The sequence below is a fragment of the Natator depressus genome, chromosome 2 (assembly GCF_965152275.1).
Source record: "Natator depressus isolate rNatDep1 chromosome 2, rNatDep2.hap1, whole genome shotgun sequence".
NCBI classification, from domain to species: Eukaryota; Metazoa; Chordata; order Testudines; family Cheloniidae; genus Natator; species Natator depressus.
Genome location: NC_134235.1, coordinates 264,137,305 through 264,161,390, shown reverse-complemented (window position 1 = coordinate 264,161,390; position 24,086 = coordinate 264,137,305). Strand labels below are relative to the sequence as shown.

Below are 24,086 nucleotides of genomic sequence, written 5' to 3'. Positions count from 1 at the left end.
CCACGGTTTCCAGGGAGAACCCCTAGTGTGCCAGCCCTTCTCGAGGTCACCACCTCTTTGCCAGGGTCGAGCTGCAGACTCCTCCGCCCCTGGGACCGCTCGCTGCAGTCCCCCGGGGGACCCTGTTACTGCAAAAGTCCTTTTCTCTGGTCACACAATCCTAGGGGTTAACCGCCCCCTGAAACCGTCTCTCTCTGAATCTTCAGCACGCCTAGTCCCCATCAATCCCCCTTTGTTTTACTGCTCCCCAGTCACTTACTGCAGGAAGCGCCATCCACGGGGTGCAGTAGATCCCACCGCTGCCACCAGTTGTCACGGAGTGCCCGGGCGATGCTCTGGAACTGCTCCCTATGAAGCCAGTCAGGACTCTGGGGCAGTCGCCTTCCGGTGAGCAGCCTGTCCGCAGGGCAAACAGCTCACACGGCTTCCACCTTCCTGGGTCTGACCTCGGAGCATTCAGCATCCTCTGCCCCTCCGTGTGCTTCCCACAGCGAGACCACTCAGGCGGGGCTCCTGGGGAAGCCAGAGGGTCCTGCACCCCAACTCCGCAGTCAGACGGGACTCTCAGCCAGCCAGTAAAACAGAGGTTTATTAGACGACAGGAACATGGTCTAAAACAGAGCTTGCAGGTGCAGAGAACAGGACCCCTCAGCTGGGTCCATTTTGGAGGGCAGTGAGCCAGACAACCACGTCTGCACTTCACTCCATGTCCTAGCCAGCCCCAAACTGAAAAACTCCCTCCAGCCCCCCCTCCTCTGGGCTTTGTTCCTTTCCCAGGCCAGGAGGTCACCTGATTCCTTTGTTCTCCAACCCTTTAGCTCTCACCTTGCAGGGGGGAAGGGTCCAGGCCATCAGTTGCCAGGAAACAGGGTGTCGGCCATTCTCTGTGTCCAGACCCCTGCACACACCTGCCCTCTAGGGCTCTGCAGTGATCATACACCCTTACCCCACCACCTAGATACTTAAGAACTGCATAAGGGAAATTGAGGCACCCCCACAATATTCGGAGGAACCATTAAGAACAGTCCCACTTCGTCACACTGAGCCATTGACGTCCTCAACTCATGGTTCAAAGACTTCAAGGAGCAGAGAATCCTCCAGCGAGTGACCTGTGCCCCATGCTACAGAGGAAGGGGAAAAACCCGCAGGGCCTCTTCCAATCTGCCCTGGGGAAAATTCCTTCCTGACCCCAAATATGGCGATCAGTTGAACCCTGAGCATATGGGCAAGACTCACCAGCCAGACACCCAGGAAAGAATTCTCTGTAGTAACTCAGATCCCACCCATCTAGCATCCATCACAGGCCACTGGGCACGGGTCACTGCCCTGGGCTCTGTGGGAGACCAAGTGGGGTGGGAGGAACGGTCCCCGGGCCTGAAATCTGTTTGCTGACCTGGGAGGCAGGCCCCGTCTCTCCTCGCACCCTTGATCGAGCCCTGCCCCCTCTGCCTAGCCGTGTCTCCCTGTGCTGGGCCCTGTTTGCATTGCGGGCCCTGTATCCTGCCGTGTTTGTTCTGGTGCAGAGACCGTGTGGCAGTGCAAAGTGTCGTGCTGGGATCACTTGGCCACCGGGCCCTGGCTGACTTCGTGTTCCCCGGGGGCGCTGGGCAGCCCTTGCTTCTCGGGGGCAGGTTTGCCAGCTGGGGCCTCAGGGGGGAGAGCGTCTCTGATCCCCGAGTGCGCCAGGCCGGGGGGAGGATCTGTTCTAGGGCAGGGATGGGCTCGGGGTCTCCGGGATTTGGATTAGCAGGGGGCTCGCAGTGGCTGGAATCCCGGGGGAGGGGGAGAGGGTTTGTCTGTGGGGCGGCTGGAGCGGGGTTAATTCTCAGCTCAGAGGAGGGTCCTGTCCAGAGCTCGGAGTCTGGGCTCCCATGGGTCGCGCGCTTGGCACAGAGGGGACCCTCCTCTGCCCAGACCTCCTGGGGAGGGGCCCAAGCGAGGAGCCAGCGGAGCCGGGTGGGGCTGGGCCAGGTCTGCTCTGGCCATTACAGGGATGCAGAGCCTGGGGCAGGGGGTCGAGGGCCCTGGGGAGCAGCCCTACCCACAAGGCCTTGCTGCGGGGAGGTGTGGGGAACCCCTGCAGCTCTCCCTGGCTTGACTAGAGCTGCCAGCAGACCAGTGGCTTTGTGCCTTCCCTGGCGGCTGCCCCAGAGAGCTGCAGGCAGGCGGGGGACCAGGGCGCGGGGCGAGTCCCGGGGCCAGCCAGCACCTCCCAGCAGGGGAGCAGAGACGGGCACCGCGCCCTCAGCCTGCCCCCAGCCTGCTGCAGGAGTGAGCCCTGCCCTGGGCTCTCTGTCCCGTGCCGTTGGCCGCCGGGCCCGAGACACCCCTGGCCGTACAGAGCCAGGGCACCCCTTGAGCGCCTGCAGCAACTGGTCCTTCACCTGTGCGTTAGGGCGTGGCCAGGGGAGGGGTCTCTGGGCCGTGGCCCCTCCCCATGTCTCTCGGGACCCTATTTATAGCCGCGGTGCTCCAGCTGCCAGCGCAGCTAATCCCCATGCGGCGAGCGGGGAGGGACCTGAGCCAGGGGACGGATGGGAGCAGCTGCTGGGGCGTCCCAGAGCCAGTGGGCAGCGCACGCCCCTCACCCTGGCAGCTGGCACGGCTCTTCTGGCCCCGGACGGCAGGTTGGCAAGACATGCAGCCGCACCACCCGCCCTACACAGCCCCCCAACCCGGGGGCACATTGCGCAGTGCCAGGCCATGAGCCACCTCGGTCTGAGCGCTGGCTGCTGCTGGGAGCAGGGGACTGCGGCCCAAACGCAGACCGGTAAGATGGGTCCTGGCCAGCCAGGCAGGCTGGTCACCACCCCACGGCACGTCCCGCCCACCCCCGCAGCCCTGATGGACCACAGCCTGCCCCCACCCCCACTGCCAAAGGGGCTGGTCACCGCTACGGCAGCATGGGGCATGTACCCAGGGGCAGGGGCAGGGTCACGGCGGGTCGGAGTGTGTACCCGGGCCCGGAGGGCAGCATCATGGCGGCACAGGGCGAGTACCCGGGGGTGGGTGGAGTGTCACGGCAGGTTGGGACGCGTACCCGGGGGTGGGTGGCAGTGTCACAGCGGGTTGGGATGCATAGCTGGGGGCGGTGGGTGGGGGTGTCACGGCAGGTCGGGACGCATAGCTGGGGGCGGTGGGTGGGGGTGTCACGGCGGGTCAGAGCGCGTACCCGGGGGCGCTGGGCATTGTCAGAGCGGGGGGGGGAAGGGAGGGGGGAGAGACGTACCTGGGGGTCGATGTGGCTTCCCCACAGATGTATGCGCCCAGCTCAGAAGCCAGAGGGTTTTGCCTGGCAGTACTCAGAGATGCGGCTCTCGTGCCCCTCCCCTGGCTGTACAAGGGTGGTGCCCGCTGGCGCCCCTCAGCTGCTGCTCCCCGCCCAGGGTAGACGTGGTGCGTGCCGTGGGGCTGAATGCCTTGATCTCGTTTTCCTGGGAGCTGGGGGTAACTAGTCCCTGGTCCTGGTGGCAGCCCCGTCGCTGACCTGGTCATGGCAGCCCATGTGCCCGGTGGAGGGCCTGCCCAGGACTTATACACTGTCCCTCGGGTCAGCGGTGGGGTGGGGCTGTTCCCAGCAGTGCCCCACTTGTGCTGGGCCCCGTTCCTGGCCTGGCCCCAGCAGCCCGTATGCCCAGTGGAGGGCCTGCCCAGGCCTCGCACCCCATCCGTCGGGGGGGCTGTTCCCAGTAGTGCCCCATATGCGCTGGGCTCTGTCCCTGGAGAGGGTCCAGGGCTCTCCCTGGCAGGGCTGTGAGCAGGGGAACGCGGGTGGTGAGAGACGTGGGATCCCAGCATCCGATGGAACCGGCTATGAGGCCTTCTTTGGCGCAGAGCCCGACGTCGGTGCCAGAAAGAGCCCGTGTCTCCTTCCCAGACCGCACCGTGGCTTGGGCAGCCGCGCCAGCCAGCTCCCCATGACTCCGCCAGGCCAGCCAGTGACTGCACTTCCCGAGTTCCCAAGGGCCAGCTCTCTGCTGTGTCCAGTGTGACATGGAAGTAGTGGGCAATATTTTTAGGAGGCCTTCTGTGCCTCAGTTTCCCCTGTGTGCTGCAGTGTCAGCCAGTGAGGGGAAGGGGACTCTTTGCTGTCAGGGCAGGCTGACATGCATTGGTGTGCGTCACCTACTCTCTGGACCTTCGTCTCCATGGCATTGGAGCATCATAGGACTGGAAGGGACCTCACGAGGTCGCCTAGTCCAGTCCCCTGCACTCGTGGCAGGACTAAGTGTTATCTAGACCATCCCTGACAGGTGTTTGTCCAACCTGCTCTTAAAACCCTCCAGTGACAGAGACTCCACCACCTCCCTGGGCAATTTATTCCAGTGCCTAACCTCCCTGACAGGTCGGAGGTTTTTCCTAATCTCCAACCTAAACCGGCCTGGCTGCAATTTAAGCCCATTACGTCTTGTCCTGTCCTCAGAGGTTAAGAAAAACAATTTTTCTCCTTCCTCCTTGTAACAACATTTTATGTACTTGAAAACTGTTATGTCCCCTTTCAGTCTTCTCTGCTCCAGACCAAACAGACCCAGTGTTCTCAATCTTCCTGCACAGGTCATGTTTCCTAGACCTTTCATCCGTTTTGTGGCTCTTTGGACTTTTCACATCTTTCCTGAAATGTGGGGCCCAGAACTGGACACAATACTCCAGTTGAGGCCTAATCAGTGCAGAGTAGAGCGGAACAATTACTTCTCGTGTCTTGCTTATAACACTCCTGCTCATACAGCCCAGAAGGATGTTTGTTACCCTGTTGACTCATATTTAGCTTGTGATCCACTATGACCCCAGATCCCTTTCCGCAGGACTCCTTCCTAGGCCGTCATTCCCCATTGTGTATGTGTGCAACTGATTGTTCCTTCCTAAGTGGAGGACTTTGCATTTGTCTTTATTGAATTTCATCCAATTTACTTCAGACCATTTCTCCAGTTTGTCCAGATCCTTTTGAATTTTAACCCTGTCCTGCAAAGCACTTGCAACCCCTCCCAGCTTGGTATCATCCGCACACTTGATAAGTGTACTCTCTATGCCGTTATCTAAATCAGTGAAGATATTGAACAGAACCGAACCCAGAACCGATCTCTGTGGGACCCCACTCGTTATGCCCTTCCAGCATGACTGTGAACCACTGATAACTACTCTCTGGGAACAGTTTTCCAACCAGTTCTGCACCCACGTTTTAAATAGCTCCATCTAGGTTGTATTTCCCTAGTTTGTTCATGAGAAGGTCAATGAGACAGTATCGCAAGCCTTATTAAAGTCAAGATATACCACATCTACTGCTTCTACCCATCCACAAGCCTTGTTACCCTGTCCCAGAAAGCTACCAGGTTGATTTGACAGGATTTGTCTTGACAAATCCATGCTGAGCTAAGTTCCCTGTAAACTGCGCAGCCGGGTGGCCATGCAGCAGGCTATCAAGGGCCACGCAGCTGGGGAAAGGCACCTCTCCCCCGGCCCCAGCCCCGGAGCTGCCCAGGCAGGGGGAGGCACCATGGCAGACCCTGCATACGCTCAGGCCCTCAAGGAGTAGGTGGCTTTAAAGGCCCCCCCAGGTTGCCTCAGGTTCCCAGTAATCAGGGTATTTACTTGCCTGCATTTGTTCCCAATCCATACCCGCCAGGCTGCACTCAGTGTTCGACTTAGAAAGGACCGATCTGGTCCTTGTGCCCTCGGTGGAGTGGGGAAGGCCAGCCAGCCTCTGCTCAGACTCGCATTCCCACGGCCTCAGCGACAGCGATGTGTTTCGTAGCCGTGGCTCAGGAGGGGAGAGGGCAGGGCCTTGGGCCATCACCACGGCATCAGGGCGGATGCAGACTGGGGAAGGTGGGTCTTCAGTCGCTATTTAAATAGCCGCCAAGTCCCCCCCACAGTACTGCTGGGGAGTCACCTGAGTGCAGTAGATCTGCACCCAGATGCTGACAAGCACCAGTGACCCTACGGGTGAGTGACCACCCTTACTGCCGGATGGGGCGAGTACCCTGGGGTGTGTGTCGCAATGTATCTGTGGGACGCAGCTAGGGGTGGGCGAGTGCCCAGGGGAGGGGTGCGGTGTTGATGCTGCGGGGTGGGTGAGGACCCAGGGGAGGGGTGCGGTGTTGATGCTGCGGGGTGGGCAAGGGCCCGGGGGAGGGGTGCAGCACTGTAGCTGGGGGACCCTGGCGCCGCCGTTCCTGCAGGGAGGGGTCTGACCGTCGGCATCTCAGGAGCCAATCCCCTGGTGTTGAGGAGCCAGGGTGTGATGTTTATGGAAATTCGATAACGAGCTGATTTGCAGATGGACCCTCATTGCGTGTAGCCCTCGTGTCTGGCGTCAGGCCGTGTCCCCAGCGCTGGGAGGCCTGGCCTGTGGCAGCCCCATCTCTGTGCAGGGCAGCCCCCCTGGCCAGCACACACGCTTGTCGGGGGGCCTGTGGGGTGACCTGGCTGGCTGGTGCCCTCTGCCGGGTGCCCCCCTTGCGCAGCGCAGGGATGCTGGCTTGTGGGCAGAGTCCCCCAGTGCTGCCCTGAGGCCAGGCACACGGGGGGTGGGGGTGCTGCTGTGTGGAATGGAGTTCTGCCCATTGGGGCCCCCCAGCGGGGGACCCCCTGCCCCAGGGACAGTCCTCCACCCTGCCTCCTGCAAAGTCTGCCCCACCCTGCCCCGCCCCATCTGTCCTTAAAGAGACAGCGCCCAGTAACCAACACGACACCCCAATGCATACCGCACGACCAGCACCAGCGCTCTCCAGCCATTGTACCTGGGGCAGGGATTTCCCTACCCCCCTGAATTTCCACAACCCCCTTCCCCTGCCCCCTTCCATGCAGTGCTGCCAATTTAGTCGTTGGTTGGAGATTTGAATTGAAATTGAAACATCAATACACACTGTAAAAGCAGATATGGTGTATGAGAAAGGACAGTGGGTTTGAAATGTCTGGACAAAGCCTGCCCCCCTCCCACAGCTGTTGTTTTTGCCGACAGTGTCGGCGCATTGGTGTCTGGGATGTTGGCCAACCTTATCATTTAAGGAGGACTTGTGGCACCTTAGAGACTAACCAATTTATTTAAGCATAAGCTTTCGTGAGCTACAGCTCACTTCATCCACTGAATGCATCCGATGAAGTGAGCTGTAGCTCACGAAAGCTTATGCTCAAATAAATCGGTTAGTCTCTAAGGTGCCACAAGTACTCCTTTTCTTTTTGCGAATACAGACTAACTCGGCTGTTACTCTGAAACTTATCATTTAAATGTATGATTTGTAGGCCAGGTCTGACTGAGCTCTGCCCTGGCAGCTCGTGATGAGCCGGGGTGGGGGGAGGCTTCAGGACCAGACTGTATTGACATGAACCCACCTACGCTGCCGAGGCATCCAGCAGACAGAGCTGCGTTGCCCAAGGGATCGGTTTTGGCTGGTGTTGGGTTACAAATCACTGAAGTATTAAATGTGGGGGTCATGAAATGTTGTTCTCCTCATTGTAGGAGTAGAGGGCAGCAGAACTGGGCTTAGCCTGACTGAATGAGTGGGTCTCCCTCCGTGCTTAATTTGTGCCAGGGCTGAGCCCCGGCACCTCCAGGGTCGGCCATTCAGAGCCCGGGGACCTCTGGGCTTGTCACATCAGTTATGAAAGTAACAAACTTGCGTGAGCCCCGGCACCTCTTTCCTTACAAACTAAGCCCCGGTCACCCTCAGCTGAATGGCTCTCCCCAAGCAGGGGGGTTGGATGCCAGATCTCAGTGGAGAGACAGAGGGTGGGGACAGGGGTTTTGCTTGGTGGGGTGGGCCCTGCCTAAGAGTCACAGGCACTATCTGACCTGCCCCCTCTCCTGTTTAGAGGGAGAGCTGGTTAGGCTCCACAGAGAGTCTTTTGTTCTGTTAAGTGACCCCTGCTGCGGGACAGTGTTTCTGTGGAGGACACGGCCCAGCCTGCACTAGCAGCGAGGTTCCCCCCGAGAGCCGGTGGAACCGCGAGAGACCAACTCGCAGAGGTCACATGGCAGGTGGCAGCAGAAGGTGACGGGGCAGGGCCATTGGGGACAGAGCGGTAGAGCGAACGGTGGCACAACGAACAACAGCGGCCAGGGCATTGGGCTATGTTCTAGTGACTTCACTCCAGAATGCCAGATTTGTGACTGGGAAACTTATATAAATATGTTTCCTAGTAGGCCAAGATTTTAAAATGCATTATTTGCCCAGGACGTTATTCACATCTTCACTATCTCAAGAGGTCATTATCTTGGGGAGTTTCTGTACTCAACTTTTTAGTTCTTATTTTTATGTAAAAACGGCCATATTGAGTCAGACCAAGGGTCCATCTATCCCAGTCTCCGGTCTTCCAACAGGTTTCAGAGTAGCAGCCGTTTTAGTCTGTATTCGCAAAAAGAAAAGGAGGACTTGTGGCACCTTAGAGACTAACCAATTTATTTGAGCGTAAGCTTTCGTGAGCTACAGCTCACTTCATCGGATGCATAAAGTGGAAAATACAGTGAGGATGTTTTTGTACACACAGACCATGAAAAAATGGGTGTTTATCACTTCAAAAGGTTTTCTCTCCTCCCACCGCACTCTCCTGTTGGTAATAGCTTATCTAAAGTGATCACTCTCCTTACAATGTGTATGATAATCAAGGTGGGCCATTTCCAGCACAAATCCAGGGTTTAACAAGAACAAGGGGAAATAGGTTACCTTGCATAATGACTCAACCACTCCCAGTCTCCCAGTTTCCCAGTATCACCACCAGTGCCACTCGTTATGGGGACGAATGGTTATGAAAACCAATACCCCAGTAAAAGAAGAAAGGTTCTCTCGATCCCAAAGGACCAAGCCCCAGACCCCGGTCAATACACAAATCAGATCTTACCCACAAATCACGCTGTTGCCAATCCTTTAGAATCTAAAATCTAAAGGTTTATTCATAAAAGGAAAAAGATAGAGATGAGAGCTAGAATGGGTTCAATGGAATCAATGACATCCAGCAATGGCAAAGTTCTTGGTTCAGGCTTGCAGCAGTGATGGAATAAACTGCGGGTTCAAATCAAGTCTCTGGAGAACATCCCCAGCGGGGATGGGTCATTGAGTCCTTGGTTCAGAGCTTCCATTTGTAGCCAAGTCCCTCCAGAGGTCGGAAGCAGGATTGAAGACCAGATGGAGGAGCTGCAGCAGCTGTTTATAGTCTCTTGCCATGTGGTCTCTGCTTCCTTTGTCCCAAGGACAAGCTGCCCATCCCGTGGCCTGGAAACACCTCAGAGTTCTGTCCATAGGCAGGTCCCTGCATGCCTGGCTGAGTCCCCAGGTGTGTCTGCCTTCTCTCAGTGGGTCAGTTGTATAGCCGATGGTCCTTAATGGGCCATCCAGCAGGCTGGGCAGAGCTGACACCAACTTGTCTGGGGTGTCACCCAGAAGCACAGCACACGTTTGAACTACAGACAGGATAGAGCCAATATTCATAACTTTAACTATAAAAATGATACCCACACACAGACAGCATCATCCCAACCAGCCAACCTTGTCTGAGACACCTCATTTGGCCCCCTTCGTACGAGATTTGGTGCCACTACAGGACCTTGGTTGCAACAATGATCTATATGGTCCCAGTTCATGTCAATAACGTCACAGCTCGGCAGTGCAGCTGCTTCCGACTGAATGCTCCTGGCGCATTGGCAGCCCCCCGTGCTCCTGCACAGGGGCCCAGTGTGTGTGGCCAGCACCCCCACACCACAGACACAGCTGATGTGCTGCCCTGGTGCCTGAGAGGTGCAGGGCCAGCTGTCTGTGGGTCCTCAGCACTGGCCCTACTCCCACTCTGCACTGGGGACAGCTCTTAGATGGGGGGTAGCAAAGGACAGTCCCGGGATGCAGACACCAGGCCTGGGGGCACCAGCCCCTCTCAATCAGTGCTGGCTGCAGTAGGAGGCACTGGGCCAAAGGGAGTGAGGGGCTCAGCAGGGGGCGCCATACTGCAGGGAACAGGGCGGGGAGATCAGCTCAGCAGCGGGTACCATGCTCGGGGAGTGAGTGGGGGGCTCAGCGGGGGGGGGCGCGGTGCTCGGGGAGCGGGCGGGGGGCTCAGCGGGGGGGGCACCATGCTCGGGGAGCGGGCGGGGGGCTTAGCAGGGGGGGACTGTGCTCGGGGAGCGGGTGGGGGCCAAGTGGGCAGCGTGGTGTTTGGGGAGTGGGCGGGGTCTCGGGCAGGCGGGAGCATTGCATGCTGGGCGCCGGGCTCAGGGAGCGGGCAGGGGCCAAGCGGGGGGGGGGGCGCTGTGCTCGGGGAGCGGGCGGGGGGCTCAGCGGGGGGGGCGCCATGCTCGGGAAGTGAACGGGGGGCTCAGCGGGGGGGGACTGTGCTCGGGGAGCGGGCGGGGGCCAAGTGGGCAGCGTGGTGTTCGGGGAGCGGGCGGGGTCTAGGGCAGGCGGGAGCATTGCATGCTGGGCGCCAGGCTCTGGCCATGCCACGAGATGCCATGGCCCTGCCTAGCAGGCTCGTCGCCTGGCTCCCAGCCCCGTGTGTCCCCGCAGGTCCTGTCCCTCGGGGCCGACGTGCTCCCGGAGTACAAGCTGCAGGCGCCGCGCATCCACAAATGGACCATCCTGCACTACAGCCCCTTCAAGGCGGTGTGGGACTGGCTCATCCTGCTGCTGGTCATCTACACGGCCGTCTTCACGCCCTACTCAGCCGCCTTCCTGCTCAACGAGAAGGAGGAGCTCACACGGCATGAGTGCGGCTACTCCTGCAGCCCGCTCACCGTGGTGGACCTGCTGGTGGACATCATGTTCCTCATCGACATCCTCATCAACTTCCGCACCACCTACGTCAACTCCAACGAGGAGGTGGTGAGCCACCCGGCCCGCATCGCCATCCACTACTTCAAGGGCTGGTTCCTCATCGACATGGTGGCCGCCATCCCCTTCGACCTGCTCATCTTCGGCTCCGGCTCCGGCTCTGAGGAGGTAACGACCGCGCTGGCCCTGGGGCGATTCCAGCCCTGCCATGGGCGCGGGGGGCTGGCCCCACCCCTGTGTAACCCAGGCCCCCTCCAGCCCTGCCCCCGTCCGACCCAGGTTCTTTCCAGCCCCACTCCCATCTGAGCCACCCACCTTCCAGCCCAGCCCTGTCCCACCCAGCCACCTTCCAGCCCTGCCCTGTCACAGACCTACAGGGTTGAGGCTTTGGAACGGTCTCTGGGAGGCCCCTTCACTGGACCAGCCCCCCTGGGGGTCCCACTCTGCCTCCAGGGTGAGCCACGTGGCCTCACTGCCCCCTAGACTGGCCCTCAGGGCCTGCAGCTCCCCCCATGCTCCCACAAGCTCCAGACAGTGAGTCCCCCGGAGACAGCCCCTGAGGGAGACTCGGCCGCTGTGCAGGGATCAGGGCCCTTCGCCCAGCCCCTGGAGGGACACTCCCAGTGTGGGGACAGCCGGGTTCAGTTGTTAGCTGGCGCCCGGCCTAGGGGGCCCTTAGGGCAGCCCGGGGCAATGAAGGGTGAAGCAGAGTCTGTCCTGGCCAGCCCCGAGCCCAGCCCGGCTGTGGGGAACCCTCGGGTCCGGCTCTGTCTGGGCGGCCTCCTTGGTCAGTTCCCAGATGGGCCCCAACTGCTTCCCGCAGCCAGCGCTTACCCCCATCTCACCCCTCCCCCGTCCTGTGATCCCGAGCTGGGGGGTGTGGCTCAGCCCCCTGTAATGGGCGGGGGGAGGGGGGTGGGTCCAGATCTCTCTGGGGCGTGGGTTGCTGGGTGTCCCCGTCCAGGTGATTGGATTTGCTGTTCATAGAATCATAAAAAGAAAAAGGAAAAGGAGGACTTGTGGCACCTTAGAGACTAACCAGTTTATTTGAGCATGAGCTTTCGTGAGCTACAGCTCACTTCATCGGATGCATAGCATATCGTGGAAACTGCAGAAGACATTATATACACACAGAGACCATGAAACAAAACTTCCTCCCACCCCACTGTCCTGCTGCTAACAGCTTATCTAAAGAATAGAATCATAGAATATCAGGGTTGGAAGGGACCCCAGAAGGTCATCTAGTCCAACCCCCTGCTCGAAGCAGGACCAATCCCCAATCAAATCATCCCAGCCAAGGCTTTGTCAAGCCTGACCTTAAAAACTTCCAAGGAAGGAGATTCTACCACCTCCCTAGGTAACGCATTCCAGTGTTTCACCACCCTCTTAGTGAAAAAGTTTTTCCTAATATCCAATCTAAACCTCCCCCATTGCAACTTGAGACCATTACTCCTCGTTCTGTCATCTGCTACCATTGAGAACAGTCTAGAGCCATCCTCTTTGGAACCCCCTTTCAGGTAGTTGAAAGCAGCTATCAAATCCCCCCTCATTCTTCTCTTCTGCAGACTAAACAATCCCAGCTCCCTCAGCCTCTCTTCATAAGTCATGTGCTCTAGACCCCTAATCATTTTTGTTGCCCTTCGCTGGACTCTCTCCAATTTATCTACATCCTTCTTGTAGTGTGGGGCCCAAAACTGGACACAGTACTCCAGATGAGGCCTCACCAGTGTCGAATAGAGGGGAACGATCACGTCCCTCGATCTGCTCGCTATGCCCCTACTTATACATCCAAAAATGCCATTGGCCTTCTTGGCAACAAGGGCACACTGTTGACTCATATCCAGCTTCTCGTCCACTGTCACCCCTAGGTCCTTTTCTGCAGAACTGCTGCCTAGCCATTCGGTCCCTAGTCTGTAGCGGTGCATTGGATTCTTCCATCCTAAGTGCAGGACCCTGCACTTATCCTTATTGAACCTCATCAGGTTTCTTTTGGCCCAATCCTCCAATTTGTCTAGGTCCTTCTGTATCCTGTCCCTCCCCTCCAGCGTATCTACCACTCCTCCCAGTTTAGTATCATCCGCAAATTTGCTGAGAGTGCAATCCACACCATCCTCCAGATCATTTATGAAGATATTGAACAAAACCGGCCCCAGGATCGACCCCTGGGGCATTCCACTTGACACCGGCTGCCAACTAGACATGGAGCCATTGATCACTACCCGTTGAGCCCGACAATCTAGCCAGCTTTCTACCCACCTTATAGTGCATTCATCCAGCCCATACTTCTTTAACTTGCTGACAAGAATACTGTGGGAGACCGTGTCAAAAGCTTTGCTAAAGTCAAGGAACAACATGTCCACTGCTTTCCCTTCATCCACAGAACCAGTAATCTCATCATAAAAGGCGATTAGATTAGTCAGGCATGACCTTCCCTTGGTGAATCCATGCTGACTGTTCCTGATCACTTTCCTCTCATGTAAGTGCTTCAGGATTGATTCTTTGAGGACCTGCTCCATGATTTTTCCAGGGACTGAGGTGAGGCTGACTGGCCTGTGGTTCCCAGGATCCTCCTTCTTCCCTTTTTTAAAGATTGGCACTACATTAGCCTTTTTCCAGTCATCCGGGACTTCCCCCGTTCGCCACGAGTTTTCAAAGATAATGGCCAAGGGCTCTGCAATCACAGCCGCCAATTGTTGTCCTCTCATGCTGCACTGCTATGGGGTTAGGGCCCCGACAGCTAGAGACTCCTGGCCTGCCCTGAGAGCAGACAGGCCTTCCCCCTCCCCAGGTAACAGTGCCGCACGTGGGGAAACTGAGGCACACGCAGCCTTCATAAAGATATTGCAGAAACTTCCCACTTTGTCACAGGCTCGTGTGAACGAGATCATCGAATCACAGAGTCGTAGGGCAGGGAGGGACCTCGAGAGGTCGCCTAGTCCAGTCCCCTGCACTCGGGGCAGGACTAAGTATTCTCTAGACCAGAGGCTCTCAGACAGAGTTGGGACCCCCCCAGGGGTGGCCAACCTGAGCCTGAGAAAGAGCCAGAATTTACCAATGTTCATTGCCAAAGAACCACAGTAATATGCCAGCAGCCCCCATCCGCTCCCCGCCCCCACTCCCAGCACCTCTTGCCCACCGGCAGGGCCGGCAGCGCCTCCCCCTCCCTCCCCGCACCTCCCGATCGGCTGTCCCCTGGCCATCCGCAGGGTGCAGGAAGCTCTGGGGGGAGGAGCGAGGACACAGCAGGAGGGAAGGGGGCGGGAAGGGGTGGAGTGGGGGCAGGGCCTGTGGCAGAGCCAGGGGTGGAGCAGTGAGCGCGCGCGCGCACACACACACACACACACACACACACACACACACACACACACACACACACACACACACACACACACACACACACACACACACACACACACACACACCTCTCCCTCCGGCACATTGGAAAGTTGGCAACTGTAGCTCCAGCCCCGGAGTCGGTGTGAAGTTGGCCCCCCCTGCCTCAGGGGCTCGCGAGGCTATTACCTGGGGGGTCGTGAGCTGTCAGCCCCCAAGCCCCGCTTCACCTCCAGCATTTATAATAGTGTTAAATATTAAAAACATGGTTTTCATGTCTCCGGGGGGTCGCACTCGGAGGCTGGCTGTGTTAAAGGGGTCACCAAGGCAAACGTTTGAGAACCGCTGCTCTGGACCATCCCTGGCAGGTGTTTTAATGAGCCTTAATCCGAGGAACCACAAGGCCAGCTGGGGCCAGGGTGGGGGTCGCGCTCCCCAGATGGGGCGGGATCCTGGAGAGCAGTGGCTCGGGAAGGACCCGGGGGTCGCGGGGAAAGCAGCCGAACATGGGCGTCTCTAAGAGCCCCGCTCTGGCTCAGCCGGCCTGGGTGGGCAGAACGGACCCATGGCTTTGACCCCCGCTGCTCTCGGCTCTGCCCCTTTGCCCTCAGACCACGACGCTGATCGGGCTGCTGAAGACGGCCCGGCTGCTCCGCCTGGTGCGCGTGGCCCGTAAGCTGGACCGCTACTCGGAGTACGGGGCGGCCGTGCTCTTCCTGCTCATGTGCACCTTCGCCCTCATCGCCCACTGGCTGGCCTGCATCTGGTACGCCATCGGCAACATGGAGCGGCAGAGCATCGGCTGGCTGCACTCGCTGGGCGACCAGATCCGCAAGCCCCTGAACGAGAGCGCCCCGCTGCAGGGGCCCAGCATCAAGGACAAGTACGTCACGGCGCTCTACTTCACCTTCAGCAGCCTGACCAGCGTGGGCTTCGGCAACGTCTCCCCCAACACCAACTCCGAGAAGATCTTCTCCATCTGCGTCATGCTCATCGGCTGTGAGTGCGAACGGGCGGGGCCTGCCCCTGCCTGCCTGTGCCCGCCCGCCCCTTGCCTGCGCCCGCCCGCCCCTGCTGCACCCTGCCTGCCCGCCCCCTGCCTGCGCCCGCCCGCCGGCCCCTTGCCTGCTCCCGCCCGCCCACCCCTGCTGCACCCTGCCTGCTCGCCCCCTGCCTGCCCGCCCCTTGCCTGCGCCCGCCTGCCCGCCCACCCCTGCTGCACCCTGCCTGCGCCCTTCCCACACCTGACCCCTACCCGCCCCCTACCTGCCAGGCCCTGCCTGCGTCCGCCCCCTGCCTGCTAGGCCCTTGGCTGTGCTTGCCCTCCCCTGCCTGTGCCCGCCTCCTGCCTGCATCTCCCCCACACTTGTCCCCTACCCGCCCCCTGCCTGCAACCGCCCCACACCTGGCCCCTGCCTGACCCCTACCCGCTCCCTGCCTGCCCCACACCTGACCCCGCCTGGCACGTGCCTGCCTCACACTTGCCCCCTGCCTGACCCACACTCACCTCTTGCCTGCCCCCTGCCCACCCCACGCCTCTCCCCTGACTGCCACTTCCCACCCCCTGCCTCACCCATGCCCACCCCCTGCCTGTCCCACACCTGCGCCCACCCTGCACCTGTCCCCTCCCTGCCCCCGCCTCTCTCCTGTCCCCTGCCTGCCCCGCGCCTGTCCCAGACCACCTGCCCCAGGGGCGCCTGCTGGGAGGTGTGGTGGGGAAGGGGGTTGCGTATTTGTGTGTGCGTGTGTGTGCATGAGTGTGTATGTGTGTGCTCGTGTGCGTCCGCATGCTCACTGCTGCTTCTCTGCCTCCAGCCCTGATGTACGCCAGCATCTTCGGCAACGTCTCGGCCATCATCCAGCGCCTCTACTCGGGCACCGCGCGCTACCACACCCAGATGCTACGCGTCCGCGAGTTCATCCGCTTCCACCAGATCCCCAACCCGCTGCGCCAGCGGCTGGAGGAGTATTTCCAGCACGCCTGGTCCTACACCAATGGCATCGACATGAACGCGGTGAGCGCGCAGCACCACCCCCGCACTCAGCACAGCTGGCTCCCCGACACCCCCTGCGGTGTGACGATGCCTGTGGGAGCCCGCTGAGGTCACTCAGTCAGGGTGATCTGCAAACAGACCGGGGCAGACAAACCCCGAACGCTGGTGGATATTCCAATACTTAGATTTACCCAGCCAGCCCAAAACAGCTTCTACAGCACCTCCCTGGTTACTCAGACGTCCAAACAACACAGTTCCCTTAAAGTATCCAGCCTCAGGCCTCCATCCAGACACGCCTGTCAAACATAGGATGATAAACTCTGAAAATCTTATTTCATCATATAAAAGAAAAGGTTCTCCTGACCCCAAAGGACCAAGCCCCAGACCCAGGTCAAATGATAACTCAGATCTTACCCAAAATACACGCTTATAGCCAATTCTTATTAACTAAACTAAAATTTATTAAAAATAAGAGAGAGTGTGTTGGTTAAAAGATCATTATACAGACAGACTTGAGTTCAATTCTTGAGGTCAGATACGTAGCAGAGATGAGTTTGTAGTGGCCAAAAGTCCTTCTAGAAATAGTCCAGAGGCTATAGTCCAATGTCCATAGTCACGGTGACTCCAGTCAGTGACTGGGGATCTCAATCCTTATGGCTCAGGGTTTCCCCCTCTTGAAACCCAAAGCAGATCTGAGATGAAGAAGGATCGTGTCCCAAGGTTTTTATACATTTCCAGCAGCCTTTTGGCCTGAGAAAACAATCTGCTTAACTTTCCTTCTCCCAAACATCCTGGCAATTAGCACAGGGTAATTTATCCATTAAGCAGTTCAGAAACTGGTTACTGCAACCTTCAGAGAGACATACAGACAATAATACGATTTCACTCCAGTGTCTTCCTAAATGTTAATATTCCTTTTTTGATCTTTGAATTAAAGCCATAGTGATAGACAAAACTTGTTTGCTGACCTCACAAGACCTGAGCAAACATCTCCCCTTCTACCTCTAACCATGCCGGCTGCATTTCACAGCTCTGTTCATTTCCATCTCTTCCTAACCCCTCTTTAAAGTTCGGCCCTGGGTCAGGTCAGTCTGGGAGTTCATTAACTCTTTCTGGCCCTGTCACCTTTCAGTGAGATATTATATTGCACTCATAACATCACACCCCCAACGCAAAAGTGATGCAGGAGAGGATGACACAAACATCTCTGACTGCATCCCAAGAGCTCCCCATCCTGGGTTCTGTCTCATTACAGCTTGTACTGGGTTAGAAGCCGTACCAGTGTATAACAGAAATGGTTTATCAGAGTCCTGTTCAATAACATGATTGAATCTCTTCACAAACTCAAGGTAAAACTTGGTTAGAACAATAGTGGATTGGGTCTGCTCTTGCATCGTGGTTCCTGTATGTCTCATGTGATCTTGCCAAGAGCTAAAGAACATAGCTACTTTAGCCATACAAGCTCTGGCAAATGTGTGGAACCCAATTAACATCAAGTCAATGTAGATATTAATGTTGTCCATAGTACAGGAATCTTGGCAGTTAGCCGTGAAAGCAATAGGGTCAGTGTGCCTCAGTTTCCCTTTTCATGTAGCCAGTCAGGCTTGGAATGTCAGTATTACCAGGCCGTTTAACACAAAGTTGATCTCATGTGTCACTCTTAACATGTTCAAGGGTTTTTTCAAAAGATTAGACACATTGGACATTTTTACAGTTCTTGGTAATAGCAACACATTAGTTACAAGAATTACCATGAGCAACAACAACAAATCCATCGCAAGTGTCCATCTACGATCATGTTTGTCATGCCACACCTTTGGCTCAACACTATTGGGGTTTGGACCTCTTAGGGTCAACCTATGGCTTCCCTTTGCAAAATCAAGTGTTGGTCTGTATCCACAAAAACAACAAGGAGTCCGGTGGCACCTTAAAGACTAGCAGATTTATTTGGGCATAAGGTTTCGTGGGTAAAAACCCCACTTCTTCAGATGCATGGAGTGAAAATTACAGACGCAGACATAAATATACTGACACATGAAGAGAAGGGAGCTACCTCACAAGTGGAGAACCAGTGTTGACAGGGCCAATTCGATCAGGGTGGATGTGGTCCACTCCCAACAATAGATGAGGTGTCAATTCCAGGAGAGGCAAAGCTGCTTCTGTAATGAGCCAGCCACTCTCAGTCCCTATTCAAGCCCAAATTAATGGTGTTAAATTTGCAAATGAATTTTAGTTCTGCTGTTTCTCTTTGAAGTCTGTTTCTGAAGGTTTTTTTTGTTCAAGTATAGCTACTTCCAGATCTGTTATCGAATGAAGTGTTCTCCCACTGGCAAAATCAAACTTGCAAAATCAAGTTCTCTTTTTCCTCCTTGTCCTGAAGGATCAAACCCTAATTGCTTTTGCGTAACAGAATTCACTGGCTGATTGGGCGTGCTCTCTGTGCTAACAGCTATTAGCGAGTCTTTCTCCCCCCAATCAGTCAGGCAATTTGTATCAACACAGACACGAGCTTTTAACTTCTCAGCAGCTACCAGTTTCAAGGCTGGACACTCATTCTTCCCTTCAGCAGGAGCGGTCTTTCCCTCCCCCACCTTTTCCTAGAAGATTGAAAATGGAAACTTCCTGCTCACAAGAATTGCTTTGCTGGCAAGGTGTGTTCACCAACTGCAGGCCCTGAAGCACCTGCTCTCTTAAAGAATTAGCCCAGACACATTCCTGTTCCAACACCATTGTCTTCCCAACAAGCTGGCCAAACAGAACCACTTGGTCATAGGGCTGTTTAAATTCCTTAACAGCTTTTACTCCACCGGAGACTTCAAAGCTACCCACACTGGATCTTTCAAAAGGAAAGTCAGTGGATCCCTTCACCACAGGAAAATTTTGGCTGTTAGGAACTGAAATTTCCTTGATTAAATCACTTCCACACCCTTCAGCTACAGCAAACTACTTGCATGGATTACCAAGAGAATTCCTTTTCCCAGGAACTTCTTTAAGCAACAATTCACTCCTCTCAGAAATTCTGCCCTTACCCTCTTCACCAAGGGCTTGCTCTAAAGCAGTGGTTCCCAAACTTTACCTGCGAACCCCTTTCACTAAAATGTCAAGTCTCGCAAACCCCCTCTTAAAAATGAATATTTCCAGGGATTTCCTCCCTTACCTCAGCATAAATTATAAAAGCAGTGATCTTGGAAATATTACTGTTGTTTTTATGACATGCTTATTACACACTATTATTAATCATTACAGTATTAATTTTCTTACATTATGAAAACGGCAACACTCTTACCAGATCTCACCTTCGGAGCTTGTATCACTTTGAATAAGCCTGTTACAAGACAAGGCTCCTGTGTTTCATCCAGGAGTATCAGATGTGAAACCGCAGGAAGGGATTTCAGAAGCCAACTCAAAGAGTTCCTCCTACACAAGCATCCAGGTCTTGAGCAGTCCAGGCAAACAAACAAAGCTTAAACTTGTTCTTCGTAATAATTTAAAAAACAATACTAGCTGCCTATTTAATTTCAAAAACAGCAAAAAAATGTCCACCTCCCTTTCCATTTCTTATAGGGAGTCTTGAAGTTTAAATCTCCTCAGTGTGATAGATATGCTTGCTTTGATCTGCTTAGCTCTTGGAAGTCCCCTAGGGACAGCTCTGCCCACCATTAAGGAATTTTTTCCCTGAGAACCTCCTGTAACATTTCGCAAACCCCAGTTTGGGAACCACTGCTCTAAAGGAACACTTTCCTGAGCAACAGCTCTGGGTCTTACTCACATCCAGGATCACCTTTGGCTCATCAGGCGAATTCCTACACAATCCCCTTTCAGGCAAACTTACAGACTTCCTAGATAAAAGGTTGGAAGCATTCTCCTTCCCTTTGCCACACACAAGTTCAGGAATCTTTTCCCTTTTGCTACAAGTTTTCAAACTGTCAGTAGGTAACAGTTAAATCACCTTTCTGCTCTCCTTCTGCCCTGGCTAGGATCTCACCCTGATCAGACAGAGTTGCTACACCCTTTTCTAGACACACACTAGCAACAGACAAAATACAAGCACCAGAATTGTCTGGGCTCTGGGATTTTGCCATGACGCTAACTGGATGCGACCTAGTTACAGGGCCATTCTCCCGAGCAGACACAAACTTAGGGCCCTTCCCTTCCTGGGCTTTAGCTGAATCCAGAAGCAACTCTGAGACAACTGCATGACCCTCAACCATCACAGGGTGAAAGGCCCCTTCTGTCTGCTCCACAGACAAAGAAGAGCCGGACACACTTTCTCCTTTGCCAGACACACAGCTTGGGATCTCATTCCCCTGGTCCCACCACACAGGGTTGTTCACAGACAACGTCTTGGAGACCAGGGTAGCTCTCTCCACAGGCAAGTCAATACCCCTGACAGACACAGGCACATTTCCTTCCCTGTCACAATTCTCCACCCAGCTAACAGGTAAGGTCCAGGGACACTCATCTTCCACTCTCCTTGCCTTCCCACACTGCTGACTAGACAAGGCCATCAGCTCACAAGGCTGCCTAGGCTCATCCAGACTTTCCTTACCGAGCACCTTGCCACTTCCCACAGATAAACTGCTGCTCTTCCCGCTACCCTGAGCTACTTCCAGCAAATCACAGTTATCTTTTCCAGGTACACTTTTACAAGCCGTACTCCAGTTTCCCAGTATCATCACCAGCAGCCACTTCTTACGGGGATGAAGGATTATGAAAACTAATACCTCAGTAAAAGAAAAAAGATTCTCCTGATCCCAAAGGACCAAGCCCCAGACCCAGGTCAATATACCAGTTAGATCTTACCCACAAATCACGCTGTTGCCAATCCTTTAGAATCTAAAATCTAAAGGTTTATTCATAAAAAGAAAGAAATATAGATGAGAGCTAGAATGGGTTCAATGGAATCAATGACATACAGTGATGGCAAAGTTCTTGGTTCAGACTTGTAGCAGTGATGGAATAAACTGCTGGCACAAGTCAAGTCTCTGGAGAACATCCCCAGCTGGGATGGGTCATTCAGTCCTTGGTTCAGAGCTTCAGTTTGTAGCGAAGTCCCTCCAGAGGTCAGAAGCAGGACTGAAGACAAGATGGAGGGGTTTTCAGGGCCTTTTATATTCTGTCTTTTGTGAGCGGAAACCCCTTTGTTCTGCTGTGCAAAATCACAGCAACAAGATGGAGTCTGGAGTCACATGGGCAAGTCACATGTCCATGCATGACTCTGTTTTTTGCAGGCCGGGAGGCCATTGTTTACATGTTAGTTTGAATGTTCTCAGGAAAGCTCAGATGTGGATTGGCATTTCCCAAAGTCCATTGTGTGTTAAGTGTTTCTTGATTGGGCACTGTAACGATGCTGGTTCTGGCGAGACCCAACGGAGAGTGCCAATTCAGGACAAATTGCTTAAAACAGGGCAGTTACAGCCCAAGGCTGGGATTTCTGTGCACACCAAGGCAAACCGAACCAGCCAAACAGAGCAGACTTTGGTCTCATCCCACTGGTGAACCACAAGTCGCACAAGCAATTCCCTTAGACACCCCAGTTTCCCAGTATCACCACCAGTGCCACTCATTATGGGGACGAATGGTTATGAAAACCAACACCCCAGTAAAAGAAGAAAGGTTCTCTTGATCCCAAAGGACCAAGCCCCAGACCCAGGTCAATATACAAGTCAGATCTTACCCACAGATCACACTGTCGCCAATCCTTTAGAATCTAAAATCTAAAGGTTTATTCATAAAAAGAAAAAGATAGAGGTGAGAGCTAGAATGAGTTCAATGGAATCAATGACACACAGCCATGGCGAAGTTCTTGGTTCAGGCTTGTAGCAGTGATGGAATAAACGGCAGGTTCAAATCCAGTCTCTGGAGAACATCCCCAGCTGGGATGGGTCATTCAGTCCTTGGTTCAAAGCTTCCATTTGTAGCCATGTCCCTCCAGAGGCAAGAAGCAGGACTGAAGACAAGATGGAGATGAGGCATCAGCCTTTTATAGACTTTTCCAGGTGTAAGAACCCCTCTGTGTTCTTACTGTGGAAAATTACAGCAAAATGGAGTTTGGAGTCACATGGGCAAGTCCCTGCATACTTTGCTGAATCGCAAGGTGTGTCTGCCTTCTCGCAATGGGTCAGTTGTATCACTGATGGTCCCTAATGGGCCATCCAGCAGGCTGGGCAGAGCTGACACCAACCTGTCTGGGGTGTCCCCCAGAAGCACAGCACACGTTTGAACTACAGACAGGATAGAGCCAATATTCATAACTTCAACTACAAAAATGGTACCCACACACAGACAGCATCATCCTAACCAGCCAACCATCACCTTGTCTGAGACACCTCATTTGGCCCCCTTTGTACGAGATTTGGTGCCACTACAGGACTTTGGTTGCAACAATGATCTATACGGTCCCAGTTCACGTCAATAACATCGCAGGCACTTCCTGAGAAGAGTCCTTTCTTAAGAACCTGACCAGATGCGTCACTGAGGCTACTTAGAATCAGGCACATTGAGAGACAAGGACAGAGCCAATATTCATAACTTCAGCTACAAAATGCTACACACAGAGACAGCATCATCCTAACCAGCCAACCAATACCTCTCCATAGACACCTCACACGAGAACCTTTGTACAATAGTTGCTGCAAATATATACCAGTGGTTGCAACAATGATTTATATGGTCACAGTTCATGTCAGTAATGCCCAGGAGAACAGCCCACCCTTGCCACACACCCTTATCCCCACCACCTAGGCTATGGTGCAATACACAGGGAAACTGAGGCACACCCAGTATCCATGCAGAACAGTTAGATGCACACAAGCTCACGTACACCATCGCAAGGGGAAAACCCCACTTCACACCTGGGCCTGCACCATGGGCACGGCATGAGCTCAGCACCCCACCCTGTGCAGAGCACCCACGCCCCCCTCACGCCAGCCCCCGGCATGGAGGCTCTTTCCCCAGCGTGAGGGTTTGTGCCCATCTCTGGACACCCCAGAGCCGGGTGACTGGCAGCAAACAGCACCATGGGCAGAGGGGCACTAGATCTGCAAAACGCCCGCAAACCGGGCCATCTCCCTCTGCCCATCCGCAGGGCCTGGTGCAGCGCCCTGGGCACTGAGATGCGATGGCCATGCAGAGCCCCCCACATCTGTGGGACGTGTACGCGCGCACGCAGACACACACCCCTGCACAGCCAGAGCGGTACAGGCACACACACACACACCCATACACAGACACATGCGCATGCCCACCCACACAAATGTGTACACCTGCACACACTTGCACATAAACCCAGAGACACACACACAGAGCCACAACCAATCCAAATTGCCCATGTAGACCGGCACACGGCCATGGGTACAGCTGTCTGTGCCAACACCCCCTTGTGCCCACGGCCGGGCCCTGCGCTCCCTGCCCCCGCTGCGCGGTGCCCTCCCCAGTAACGGGGTCTCTCCCGCCCGCCCGCAGGTGCTGAAGGGTTTCCCTGAGTGCCTGCAGGCCGACATCTGCCTGCACCTGAACCGCAGCCTCCTGCAGAGCTGCCGGCCCTTCCAGGGGGCCAGCAAGGGCTGCCTGCGCGCCCTGGCCATGAAGTTCAAGACCACGCACGCCCCACCCGGCGACACGCTGGTGCACGCTGGCGACGTGCTCACCGCGCTCTACTTCATCTCCCGCGGCTCCATCGAGATCCTGCGCCGCGACATGGTGGTAGCCATCCTTGGTGAGGGGCGGGCGCTGCCGGGTTTGGGGGGCTGCGGGGCGAGGGGGGTGGGCGCTGCTGACCAAGGGGTGGGCACTGACGGGTCTGGGAGGCTGCCAGATGGGCGATGCCAGACTGGGGAGGCGGTGGGAGCTGCAGGGGAGCAGTGGATGCTGCCAGATGGGGGGGCACTGCCAACCAGGGGGGGCATGGGCGCTGCCAGCCGAGGGGGTGGGCACTGCCAGCCAGGTGGGGGCCCTCTGTCCCTCACGTCACCCCATGGCATGGCCCTCAGTCTGGTGCCCAGGA

The 24,086-nt window shown here is 55.7% G+C and overlaps 1 protein-coding gene across 4 annotated transcripts in view; it reads left to right on the top strand.

Annotated features, from left to right (window-relative positions):
* Positions 1 to 24,086, top strand: part of KCNH2 (potassium voltage-gated channel subfamily H member 2) — a 127,671-nt gene that overhangs the window by 96,973 nt on the left and 6,612 nt on the right. For all 4 annotated transcript variants that reach the window (XM_074946621.1, XM_074946618.1, XM_074946619.1 and 1 more), the window contains 4 exons: positions 10,491 to 10,922; positions 14,699 to 15,086; positions 15,903 to 16,102; positions 23,546 to 23,798. In XM_074946621.1, the coding sequence (XP_074802722.1) occupies positions 10,491 to 10,922; positions 14,699 to 15,086; positions 15,903 to 16,102; positions 23,546 to 23,798 (1,273 nt within the window). The remainder of the gene's footprint in view (positions 1 to 10,490; positions 10,923 to 14,698; positions 15,087 to 15,902; positions 16,103 to 23,545; positions 23,799 to 24,086) is intronic.